General features: G+C 38.9%; 1 protein-coding gene across 1 annotated transcript; it reads right to left on the bottom strand.

Moving 5' to 3' along the window:
• Positions 1-3,291: 3,291 nt before the first annotated feature.
• Positions 3,292-9,875, bottom strand: tfa (transferrin-a). Its single transcript, XM_026374439.1, has 17 exons — positions 9,741-9,875; positions 9,494-9,642; positions 8,949-9,051; positions 8,661-8,852; positions 7,856-7,985; positions 7,642-7,697; positions 6,931-7,094; positions 6,684-6,831; positions 6,438-6,601; positions 6,014-6,110; positions 5,903-5,920; positions 5,584-5,748; positions 5,228-5,378; positions 4,661-4,728; positions 4,368-4,549; positions 3,718-3,910; positions 3,292-3,637 (listed from the first exon to the last, which is right to left on the bottom strand). The coding sequence occupies exons 1-17, from the start codon at positions 9,778-9,780 to the stop codon at positions 3,591-3,593; spliced, it is 2,067 nt and encodes a 688-aa protein (XP_026230224.1). The 5' UTR covers positions 9,781-9,875; the 3' UTR covers positions 3,292-3,590.
• Between the last annotated feature and the right edge of the window lie 2,867 nt (positions 9,876-12,742).

The raw sequence follows: 12,742 nt of genomic DNA, 5'->3' as shown, positions 1-12,742 counted from the left end.
CTGTCTGGTAGAAAGAACAATTTCCTGGTACCCAGGATTAAAGGCTAAGAAATACTGGCAGTGACATAACAGAGTTTACAAGAAGCCAATAGTGACTGTACTCATTTTTTTTACTGCTATATTTATCTTTTTCTCCATTGTATACAGTGGCAAGGAAAAGTATGTGAACCTTTTGGAATTTAATGGTTTACTGCATTAATATTTCATAAAATGTGATCTGATTCTGAAATTCCAAAAGGTTCACATACTTTTTCTTGCCACAGTATAAACTCAGAGCCTAGGGTTAAGATTTTTACGTTAATTGTTTAGTTATGTAAAAAGAGAAAAAACACTCAACAGACAAACTGAACAGCATGGCTGCTCAGGGGCTTCATATAGACTGAATAGAATTAGAGCTGCAATGTTTATTCAACTGATCAATAATGAATTTGATCCTGATATCTTCAGGTTTTGAACTATTGGACAAATTAAAAAAAATGTATCAGAACAAAGATAGAGTCATATTTGCTTTGGCTACATGTGGACATGATGGGTCACATAATAGTTGATTTGTTGTGGTTGTGGTGGAGCAGTGCATCACTTCTTCTGAGGCCTACAACATGATTAGTGCACATTAGTGCTTTCATCACTGTAACCATTTGAGGCAACACAGTCACCACTAGTTCTTTTGTTGACAGGAATGGAACGAGCAAGAGTTCTCCAGATCTCTAGGGAAGAGAAAGAAGAACAGAAATCAGTTTGATGAGTAGTAACTCATTTTTTATGGTGCTTTTTTGGTGTGTCTACAATGTTTTTAATCTGTTGTGTTACTGTCCCATTCCTCTTTATTTAGCCACAGTAGGACAAACCTGGAGTGGTTTCACCGCACTGAGTGAATTTATTGACATATTAAACTAATGCAATATATCTGACAAAACAATTTTACTCTGAGTGCAAACAATGAAATAACCGTCATAGAAAAACAACTAAACCGAGAACTTGACTAAATCCAAATTGTAGGCACCACAGAGCTGACAAGAGCACCAACAAACAATAAGTGGACCACAGTACAAAAGAAATATAAAACTAAGGTAAGGGCATGGGTGATGATATAGTTCAGGAAAAAATGGTTTCTGGAAACCAAATTACTACTTGATTTAGAAGTTAAATAGATTTTACCACTAGAAATTGAGTACTAAAAGTGCACTGGTTAAAGTGCAATGGAAATGTTGTATTTCATAGCCCAACAAAACTGTTGATACAGAAACACCACAATCTCCTGAAAATGATGACAAAAACACAACATTCCAAAATAAAATGTCATAACTCTCATTTATCTAATATCAATATTCTAATAGAAAAAATAATCACTAACTTGCTGGTCAAAGAGAATGCGGACCACATCACCGTGGGTCTCTGGGCGAGTCACCACAGCGTGTGCTGGCACTTGAGCCAGGTTGCATGTGGCAAAATCAGTGACTGGCACTGACAGTTGTGTGTTGCAACATCATGGCACCCTCAACGAGACATCTGAAATTATATACATTTATGCAAATATTAATAAAAAGATGATGTTTCTACACAAAAGAGGGTGTTCTAGAGAAGTGATCAAAGAAATATTTTGGTTTGCTTAGCTTAATGTAGAGAAAGAAGCAATATCCATATTTTGTGTTACTCTGTTGTAATTCTCGAAAACAAACCAACAAACCGAAAGGCTCCAGCAAGACCGTAGTATTGCTCATTGGCACTGGCTGTGCACTTGTCTTTGTCTCCTACAGCTTTGCTGCTGCCGGCACACTGTCTACAGAACGGAGAGCTGGGGTCTGCTCCAGGGGCGCAGCCGCTACTGAAGAACTTAGCTTAGCGACAGCATAGTATGCAGAGGGTGAATCTACAACAGTGAGAGTACACTGTCAACAGTCCCCCTCACTGTTTCAGTTCATTCAGTAAAGGCTAAAATGCCCCCCCCCAAAAAAAAACAAGGGTTTGAGTTGCACTTCTGGATGCACTGGTGGGCTATGTTTAGTGGCAGCATTTTTACTCAGGAGTACTCATAAGCCTTTATTCTGACTTTATTCATCACAATAAAATAATGTTTTTTTAATGCAAAGTCTAGTTTACAAAAAATAACCCATCTTAGCATGATCACATTTACTTATGTAAAAACCAAATAATGTTTTATGTAGAAACAGAGAAGGTTCACAAACGTGCAACAGTGACATTTTATATTGTCTATTGCTAAAACTAGAAAGAGCAGAATCACAGGCAAGTTTAGTACCTTTGGTGGAGCTGCACAGCCCTGCAGAGAGAGACAAATGTGCAAATATTACTCATGTAAAAATAAAGTTTGGTTTGTGATGGTGCTTGTGTTTTCTAAGCAGCATACTCTCCTCATACTGCTCCACCATAGCAGGAACCAGCCCACACTTTCCAGCTGTGTACACTTGTCCTCCATCTACTGCAATTGCGTCAGCCTGTTTACGCTGCAGGATGCTTCTGTTGCCTCATTTGTTGGATTTGTGTCCACTTTTCTCACCTTAATTGCAGTGATGCAGTCTATGGTGTTTTCTTTTTTCATGCAGGAAAAGGCAGGAGCTTTGGCTGCAAGGTCCAAACATTTCTGATATTCTGGATATGATTTGAGACACCATCTCACCTTTTCAGCCAGGTTGGAGGACACAGTGGCTGTGAATGCAGATAAATTACAATACAGATAAACTGAGCACTTAGTAAATCTATGGGACACCAGTGTAAAATAAATTTCTTTACTGAGGCACCCAAACAGCACTACAAGCAGGACAGGCTGCATGTTGGGAGGTTGGGTCTCCAGATCAGAGAGTCCGGCAGCTCAGGCTTCCATAAAAAAAACCTCTGAAGGGGTTGTGGAAATACTTAAATGCCAAAGTACACATTAGTGTACACATACACTAATGTGTATGTGTACGTGAATGGATTACCTATCTGAAATTTCCACATCATTTGTTTTGGAGGCTTTTCAGATAGTCAAACACCAAAAACACAGTGCCCCACATCGTTTATGCAGCCTGGAAAATTGTTTAATTTTAGGAAATCTCCTGTAGTGGGTATTTTATTTGTAATAAAAGTTATCAAACACACTTATTAGCTAAGAGTAGGCAACCTATTGTTCAAGGCCTTTAAATGTTTCATTTAACTATTAGTTGCATTCCAGCCAATATGTAAAAATGTCTCATTAATTAAGATATTTTTCTGTACATTTTAGTGATATTTAAGATAAATGTTCAAAACATTATAGTTATTTGGAGAAAAAAAAAACTTACTGTCACAACAAAGGAGCATTTAAAAGACTTTATTTGGGAAAAGCAAGTCACCTGTTAATAAAATGTAGTTGATGAACAAAGATAGTGTAACCTTTTGTTTCAACATCATGAAAAAGACTTCATGTGGATATGATGGATCACATATTAGCTGGTTTTTAGGGGTAAAGCAGTGTTTGTTCTTCTGAAAGCGGATCTACAACAAGATCAGCAAGAAAATACATAATGCGATGATTGGGTTGAGTGTGGGAAGTGTTGGAGAGGTGCTTGAATCACTGTGAACTGGTTGAGGCACCGTAGGGTCCATGGACACCACTAGTTTTTTTGTTGACAGGTATGGAAAGTGCACGATTTCTCCAGATCTGTAGGGAAGAGAAAAAAATGACTTGAATGCAAAGCAACTTATTTTTATGGTGCTCATGTGATGTGTTGCAGGACAAACCTGGAGTGGTTTCACCGCACTGTCTGAGTGAATTCATTGAATTCATGTAGTTTTGTCCCAAAAATTGTTCAAAGTTTGTTCCAGCTTGAACCTCATGGAGACATTTAGTGGAGTCCTTGAAGAGGAGGTTCTTTCCTCCTTCTGACTGGAACAGTCTGAATGTGGGATCACTGCCACTGGGCCCAAACTTGGCCTGTAAATAAAGAGCACAATGTTGATGTTAAACACAGTAACACAATCATATAAATTGAACTAATGCAATATATCTGACAAAACAGTTTTATTCTGAGTGCAAACAATGAAATAACCGTCATATAAAAACAACTAAACCGAGAACTTGACTAAATCCAAATTGTAGGCACCACAGAGCTGACAAGAGCACCAACAAACAATAAGTGGACCACAGTACAAAAGAAATATAAAACTAAGGTAAGGGCATGGATGATGATATAGTTCAGGAAAAAATGGTTTCTGGAAACCAAATTACTACTTGATTTAGAAGTTAAATAGATTTTACCACTAGAAATTGAGTACTAAAAGTGCACTGGTTAAAGTGCAATGGAAATGTTGTATTTCAGCTTTTCCAAAATGAAATGTCTAACTCTCATTTATGTAATATTAATATTCTAATAGAAAAATCCATCACTAACCTGCTGGTCAAAGAGAATGCGGACCACTTCACTGTGGGTATCTGGACGAGTCACCACAGCGTGTGCTGGCACTTGAGCCAGGTTGCATGTGGCAAAATCTGTGATTGGCACTGGACCTTTGCCGGGGCAGATCAGCTCATAGTCACCAGACTTCACAGCTTGAGCCCATGCTGGACCATTACCTTTGACAAGAAGAGGTGGGATCAAAGAGTAGTTTTATACTGTATTAAACAGCACTGACCTGCTGATAGATGAGATAAGAGATGAAGTGAAAACAAGCATCAGACTCTTACCATCACTGTTTTCACTGACAGTTGTGTGTTTGATAAAAGCAACATCACCGGCACCATCAACGAGACATCTGAAATGATATTCAAACATAACTTGCATTTAGCAGACACTTTTATCCAAAGGAACTTACAAGTGAGATACAAGGCAAAGGCAGGGTAAGCGTAAGGGGGTCTAAGGACCCCTACCTAGAGGTAGACTGCAGCCAGGATTTAAACCCAGAGCTACTGCAATATTACCACTACACTATCCAGCCACCTTAGAGAATCTAAAAATTATGTTTCGACCCAAGAAAGGGTGAACTAGAAAAGAGATAGAAGGAATAATTTGATATGCTTTTAATATGCATATTTGCTTAGTTGCCACAAGTTAGATGATGAACTAGAAGTATGGAGCTGGAGATGGAAGGAAAATATCTAAGCCTAACTTAATGAAAAGATACAAGCAAGACGGCATAGTCTGTCTATGGCTGCTGTAATTCTCAAAAAGAAAGCAAACCTGTGTATGTCAAATGTAAAACTAATTCTTTAATACCCATTCACATAAAATGTATGGAGAGAGCAACTTCCTACCTAAAGGCTCCAGCATAGCCGTAGTACTGCTCATTGGCATTGGCTGCGCACTTGTCTTTGTCTCCCACAGCTTTGCCGCTGCCGGCACACTGTCTACAGAACGGAGAGCTGAGGTCTGCTCCAGGGGCGCAGCCGCTACTGAAGAACTTAGCTGAGGAGAGGAGGAGATACAGTCAGAGATCATAGTTTTCATCAAACATTTAATCACGTCTTACTCTAAACTTAACCAAGTGCTATGATGTGTTCAAACACGTCATAGCACACAACATATCCGGAATATCACATTTGTATCTAAACATAATCTCTAATAGAAGAATCTGTATTGGTGATAGTGGCTGTTTTGCATGGTCACTCACTGAAGTCACAGTCATTAGTCCTTTTGTGGACATGACCCATGGGGATGTTCCAGCCTGCAGTTCTGCCGATGCCTGTGTGGCACGACCTCTTGCCCTGCAGGTTTTCCCATGTCACCCCCGAGCCAGCCTTTACCACAGCGACAGCATAGTAAGAGGAGGATATAGCTGAAGGAGTGGAAGTATGGACAGCAATGGATCAGAAACTATTTTATAGCTTTCCAAACGTCCTGTAACATTTTAAGGAAATACTATGATAATACTATGTACTGATTTCAGAAATGAGACAGAGAATCACAGGAAGGTTTTTTATCTGCATTACCTGGAGAGCTGCAATGGTCTGTGGAAAGGGACAGACAAGCAAATGTTAAAGTGTGACAATGTCAAATACACATGATTGTATGTGATTGTTTTTGTGTTTCATACATCATACCCTGGTCATACTGCTCCACCATAGCAGGAACCAGCCCACACTTTCCAGCTGTATACACTTGTCCTCCATCTACTGCGATTGCGTCAGCCTCTTTACGCTGTAGGGTGATTGAAACAACAGATAATCAGCAGTGTAGGTTACTTTGAAAGTAGCAGTTCGTGGAAAAGTGCAGGAATGTCAGGTTTTGTTAACACTATGTGCGGGAACAGCTAAAATATATTTAACAATCAATTTCTATAATCATTTTCTAATAAATATCAATCATCAATACACATATTCAAGTTATTTTGAAATTCTGATAAAGAAATACTTTAATCAAATATTTTTCACAGGTAATCTGTCAATCCAGCTTCCAGCTTCTAGTGTAATTTCACTACCACCCAATGGATCAAGATTCTCGTGTTTTCAGGCAGGGCTGTTTTACCATAATCTTTTTCAGACACTCTTCAACTGTGGGGGCATTCTGGCATTCGATGGTGGATGTACCATCTTCTTTCACACTGTTGATGCTCCATGCATCACACTTGACAGTCTCAGCATGGCCCACAGCGCACCATTTAATGGCAGAGGATGCTTCTGTGGTCTGCTCTGGAAAGTAAAGTAAAAACATAATCATGAGCCTGTGGCTGCGCTGATGGTTTGTATGTGTGTTTTACTGTGTTTTCAGTACCTTTCTTAAGGGAACGGACGATGCTCGTGTATACAGCACCCAGATACAGGAAGGAGTCTGTGTTTGGGGGCAAACGCACAAGTTTCTTTGCTGAGTCCTTAAAAATCAGGTCCTTGTCAGATCCTTCAGAGGTGAAGAGGTCAGAGGCCTGAAAACACACAAAGTAAGTCAGTATGCTTTTATACTTCTCTCACTCTTGTAGCATATAAGGTGGCACCTTTCCTATATGAATAGAGTTGTATCCCACCGTTAATGAGCTGAGGGTTGTCCAGATTAATTCTGCCAGCTGTGGGTCCTTACGAGTGACAACAGCATGAGCCGGTACCCTGGCCAGGTGGCATCTTTCATAGCTGTCAATAGGTGCTCTGGTGTTATCCTTGCAGAGCAGCTCATATTTGTCCTTTTCAGAGTCTGAAAGAGTTTTACACCAATGATTTAAACATTCTTTTTTTCTATTTATATCTTCGAGTTCTAAATAAACATCTTACTCCTTATCTTACCACCTTGTTTTGTTAAGGTTTAGGTGCAGACATATACCGAACTCACCGAGACAAAATTAAATGATTGAAAATGTCAACTGTAACACTGATTCCAAGTGTCATTTAAAAGCCTCAAAATACTATACTAAGTATTCTTTGGACGAACTGGTTACAGCACTGGAAACAAAAGCAAAGTTCACCAGATAGCTTCTAAGGTATATTCTAAAAAAAAAAGCATTAAGATTTATGAATAAAATTGGAGTGTGTTTCATTAAGATTAATAAATAGTTTAACTTGATTTGTTCCAATAATAAAACTGGTGGTATTATAATATAATTATAATTATATGTAAACCTCTGCAATGTGTGAGGAGAAATTGGTGTCAATAATATTTAATGACTGTATTCAAATTTCAGCTTCCTTGGATCATAATACTATGAGTCATCATTGCAGTCCATATTAGTAGAGATGATACTGACCAGGTACAGTGAGATGCTTCACGAAAGCCACTTCTCCAGCATCTTCTGCAAGGCACCTGTTAAACAGACCAGTCCACATGAGCATTAGCACTGGAGATTTGTATGTTACCAGCAGTGTTATGTATTTTCTCAGAATAAATTAGGTTATGAAAGACAGGTTATCATATTTAGAAGTAAAAGTCTGAGAAAGAAAAAAAGAGAGATAAAAACTGACTGGAAAGCTCCGCTGTAACCGTAGTAAGGCTCAGTCTGGGACCTTGAGCAGTCTCCCTTGCACAGCTCACACAGTTTACTGCCTTTTGTCGCCCCTGGGACACAGCTGGCCTGGAAGAACTGGCTCACCGCTACAAAAGAAAAAGCAGGACTACAGTCAGGACTTTAGAAATGCTGACCCATTTCCTGCAGCTTTACTCTCTCAACCACACCTTCAGACAGTTGGACCTAATGACAAAACTGAAGTCTCATTATATTTTTTGTTTGTTTGTTTTTGATAATTTGACATTTTCATCATTAACAGACAAAAACAACACATTTCTTTTTAGCTTTTATTTAACCTTTCAAAAAGTTTATGCATGAAGAAATACATTTCTGGTCAGGAAATACTACATCCTTTATTTATTTTTTGTTGACCTTAAAGCAGACACATGCAATAAAATAAACAATATAAATGGAAGTATAGCAGTAACATAATATACCATGTTCACTAATGTGTGTTACTACACTGTCCAGTAATATATTACATAACAATACTCTTAGCTATAAAAAATACTGATCAGCCTACAAAACATTTACTGTGTAAGCTGAATTAACATTTCACCATTTTGTTAAATGCCCTGTTTTGTGCTGAGAGACATGAATTATATTATTTCTGTGATAGTTAGCTTAGCTTAGCACTGCAGAGTTATCTCCAGCAAAAGACTTTTTCCACGTGTGACCTGTGCCACAGTTGGTGCACACATCCCACACTGTGAGAAATGGTGACCTGTATATAAAGTGATTGTGTGAAACATTTCACTCACCCTCCTCCACAGGTTTGTCCTCAATGCCTTGCCACTCCAGTATATCCATGGACACCAGAGTTCCTATGGGAATGTTCCAGCCTGCAGATTTCCCCAAACCTGTGTGGCAGCTCTTCTTCCCTTTGAGATGCTGGATGCCGAATTCTGTTCCCTTCTTCACCACAGCAACAGCAAAGTAACAGGTGTCTGAGGCTGGATTCAGACATTCATGAGATAAAAATAGTTAGAATATGTGGGTTATACAAAATGCTAAACTCCACTTTGCAGACATCTGGTTAGTAAACGTACGGGTGCCGTAGTCCTCAGCAATGATGGGATGCAGGTCGTAGTTGATCAGTCCGGCAGTGTAGATGTCACCTCCATCCAAAGTGATGGCATCTGCTTCACCAGCCTGTTAGAAAAACAACATGTTTACTCGCCAGCAGCTCAAAGGATATTTAACACAGTAGAAATGTGTTTTAGTACTCCACTGTTGCACGATGTACTTTTCTTGAAAATGTTATGCTAATGTTCTCATTTCCACCACAATTTACAGGGAAATGTGCGTTTTTCTTCTAACCTAAAGTAAAACTAAAGTTCTCATAGTTATTTTTCATATAAAAAGCCATTTACAAAACATAGATCATGATGCAGTTTTGGAGATAAATCTTTTCCACATGATGTAAAGCTCTTTAAGATATCCCCAGCTCAACCCTCCACATATTAATATGCAGCATGTTAATTTTTCAAGTTCCATTACTTCAGACTTTATGTGAATACTTTCATAATCTGCCACTTTTACTTCACTACATTGATCTCAATATTTTCCACGGATAAAATGAATCTGTTCTCACCTTAATTGCGACGATGCAGTCGAAAGTGTTGTCTTTTTTCACGCAGGAGAGGCCGGGGGCTTTCGCTGCGAGGGTCAAGCATTTCTGATATTCTTGGTCCGACTTGAGGCACCATCTCACCTTTTCAGCGGGGGCGGCCAAAGCGGCGGCTGTGGACACAGACGGATGAGAAACAACGTTGAGACAAACTGAGCGTTTAGTAAACGCGGGATTGCAGGATGCCTGTGCACAGTTCAGTGTTGTTTACCGAGGCACCCGAGCAGCGCCACAAGCAGGAGAGGCTTCATGTTGGACGGTGAGTGTCTCCAGATCAGCAGAGCAGAGGGTCAGGGAGCCAGCTGGGGCTTTTATAGCAAACCTCTGAGGGGGGCTGAAAAAAAAAAAAGAAAAAAGAAAGGGATGAAATGCCACCGTTTGTTCTGGTTTCCTAATGTCTACGTGCGTGTGTGAGAAAACAGAGATTACGTATCTGAAATTTCCACATAATGGAAATTTACACACGCTCCTCTGAAAATATTTAACCATTGTTTGCACTGAAATCATCCCGACCTGACACTATTCACAGAGCAAAATGCAATTAAAGTGAAAAGTATTTCTCTGATTCAGCTCTGCCTTTTAGTTGTTTAATTGCTTTTTAGTTGTTTAATTGCTTTTTAGTTGTTTAATTGCTTTTTATGTGCTTCTGTTCCAGTTGCACTTTGAGAACAGATCAGCTGACTGAATGGTTCATCATGCTAATCATAATCATAATGGAGGCCTACAGTACAGTATATTTGCATACATACATTTTCTTTTACATGTTTATTCACTGTTTGGTAGTTTAACCGAATTTTGCAAGATAAATAGTTCTCTATCTGCAGAGTTAGGAGTAACCATGTCTAGCTCAGAGTAAAAGAATAATTTAGACAGTGGAAATATTCAAGTTTCCAGTGGGAAATTTATCAGGTAACTTTACATGAATTCACAGTGAGGCCTAGCACTGAACCAGCTTATCAAGACAGCTAAATTTGCTCCACATGAGTTGCAACAAGTAAGTTGGAAAAGCTTAAGATTTATGCAGGAGTTTCAGAAAGTATTCAGACCAGTTCACTTTATTCTCTATTTTATTTTGATCCAGATTCCATTTGAAATAAAATGTATATTTCCCCATGAATTTACACTTAAAAAAAAAAAAAACATGAAGACAGATTGAAAGCATGTTTTGAGTTCAAGAGGAATTTTGCTCAAAAAGTTTGATTTTGTGTCATCAGGCCAGAGAAAGGTTTCTTCATGATTTTTTTAAATGGCAAACAGACTGTGTCTCTGTGGACATCTCAACCTCTGCTAAAGTGACCACTGGGCTCCTGGTTACCTCTCTGACCAAGGCTCTTGTCCAGTTCCTCAGTTTGACCAGATGGCTGAAGATAGGAAGAGACCTGGTGGTTTCAGACATCTTCCATTAAACAGTTATTTAGGCCACTGTGCTCCAATTTCAAAGCTTTGTTAATTGGTTTATACCCTTGTCCTGATCTGTGCCTTATTGTGAAGCTCTATCAAAAGTTCCTTGGACTTAGCATGTTTCTTGCCTTAACATACAGTGTGAATTGTGGGATCCTATACATGTGTTTGATGTTCTAAACTACGTGTCCACTGAATCCAACAGAATACTTTTTAAATGAGAAGTGAACTACATGTAGACTTTTTTATCTAAAGCAATTCACAAGTGAGGATCAGACACACCCATAACGACACCCAGGGAAGCGACCTGCAGTTCAAAGTCTTGCTCAAGGATACTTGCACACCTGGACGGGAGAAATGGGGGTTTGAACCTCCAACCTTGTGATTAGTGCATAACCCACTTGACCCACTCGACCTCCAGAGCAACATCCTTATGTTTATTATAGGTGATGGAGTGTTGGGCAAACATTTTGTTAACGAGCGACTTTTGGTAGAAAGGCGAGTCAGCCTGTGAGGAATAACATATGAGGATCATCAACAGAAAAATGTACATGAGAAATTTTAAATTTAAAGTATTTCACGTGGAAAAGCTGCAGTGTGTGTGACCTTTATAAGAGTCCTGTGGGCTGAGTCAATATTACTCAATACAAGAGCTAAGGTTCATGTTGATTTGTAAAATGAACAACACCTTGTCATCTGCCAGATATTGAATTATCACCCAATAACTTTCACAATAGTTTTGTGAGGGCCTTTGTGATGCAACGTTCAGGCTGAAGTTTACTAAAGTAAGTGCTAGAACCTCTCTAGCCCAGTGACCCCAGTTCTGTACCATCTTTCACCACTTGTACCATCATGCTTTGCACTCTTTTCTTCTTTGTACCTCTTTACGTATGTGATTTAATTCGGTATCCACGTCTAAATTAGACTTCACAGAGAGAATAATTGTTAAGAATAAAAGGAAATGTATAAATAGGAGATCCAGATGATTGTAGTTTTGCCGATATGGCTATGAAAAGCAAATATTTGTATATTGAGCCTGGGTGGATTTTAACAATGAAAAGAGGAAAATGAACCACATTAACAAGAAATCATATCAGGTGTTTATGAGATGATATGAGATGTGAAAAAAGATTTTATGTCTGCTGGTGTGAACACGAAATATGTGTAGTGAAAGTGTATCAACAAATCAAAGAGCAAATCTTAAATTGGCACAACCAAAAACGGTGTGTGTATGTGCGTGCAGGTGGGGGGTGGTTGTATTCACCAGATTATGCAACTCTTCCACTATTTGAGTAGTGGAAAGTTGATCATGTGCCCATAAAGTTCCACCAAATGCTCTTTTATGCTGAGTCATTAGAGACCCTGACCTTATCTGCACCGTAACATTAAATTTTTTATTTTAACTCCAGAAGGCTGAGATATACTCAATAATTATGCATGAACTTCTCTCCACGCATTTATATCAAATTAGTCATTTTAGTGACACCTTTATTATACAAAAACTCACCTGGTCATTTTTCATGACTGACGACACTGAGTGGCATTTCCAGTGACTAAGTGCACGTCGGATAGTGACGATACTCGGTAAAGCTGTGTTAAATCAGAACAGATAAGCTTATCACCAATCATTGCTCTAATGAAACATGCAGAGGTCGGACGTACACACAAAGACCTGCGTTGCACAGCTCTGTGCTGGAGTGTGAGCCTCAATGACAAATGCTTTGTTCTAATGCTGTTTTTCATCTTAAGCTTCTAGTGCAGCACTTTGTTACATCACACATGCAACTACGTATTCAGGTGCAATAAATTATT

Source organism: Anabas testudineus, chromosome 17 (genome assembly GCF_900324465.2).
Source record: "Anabas testudineus chromosome 17, fAnaTes1.2, whole genome shotgun sequence".
NCBI classification, from domain to species: domain Eukaryota; kingdom Metazoa; phylum Chordata; class Actinopteri; order Anabantiformes; family Anabantidae; genus Anabas; species Anabas testudineus.
This window is presented reverse-complemented; position numbering and strand designations above follow the sequence as displayed.

What these genes read in the sequence shown, in the direction of transcription:
- tfa (XM_026374439.1), bottom strand. Translation starts at nt 9,780, where the DNA reads ATGAAGCCTCTCCTGCTTGTGGCGCTGCTCGGGTGCCTCG. An exon ending in AGTGTCTGAAAAAGATTATG is followed by an intron (nt 6,111 to 6,437) that starts GTAAAACAGCCC and finishes ATCACCCTACAG; the next exon opens with CGTAAAGAGGCTGACGCAAT. An exon ending in GACTAATGACTGTGACTTCA is followed by an intron (nt 5,379 to 5,583) that starts GTGAGTGACCAT and finishes TCCTCTCCTCAG; the next exon opens with CTAAGTTCTTCAGTAGCGGC.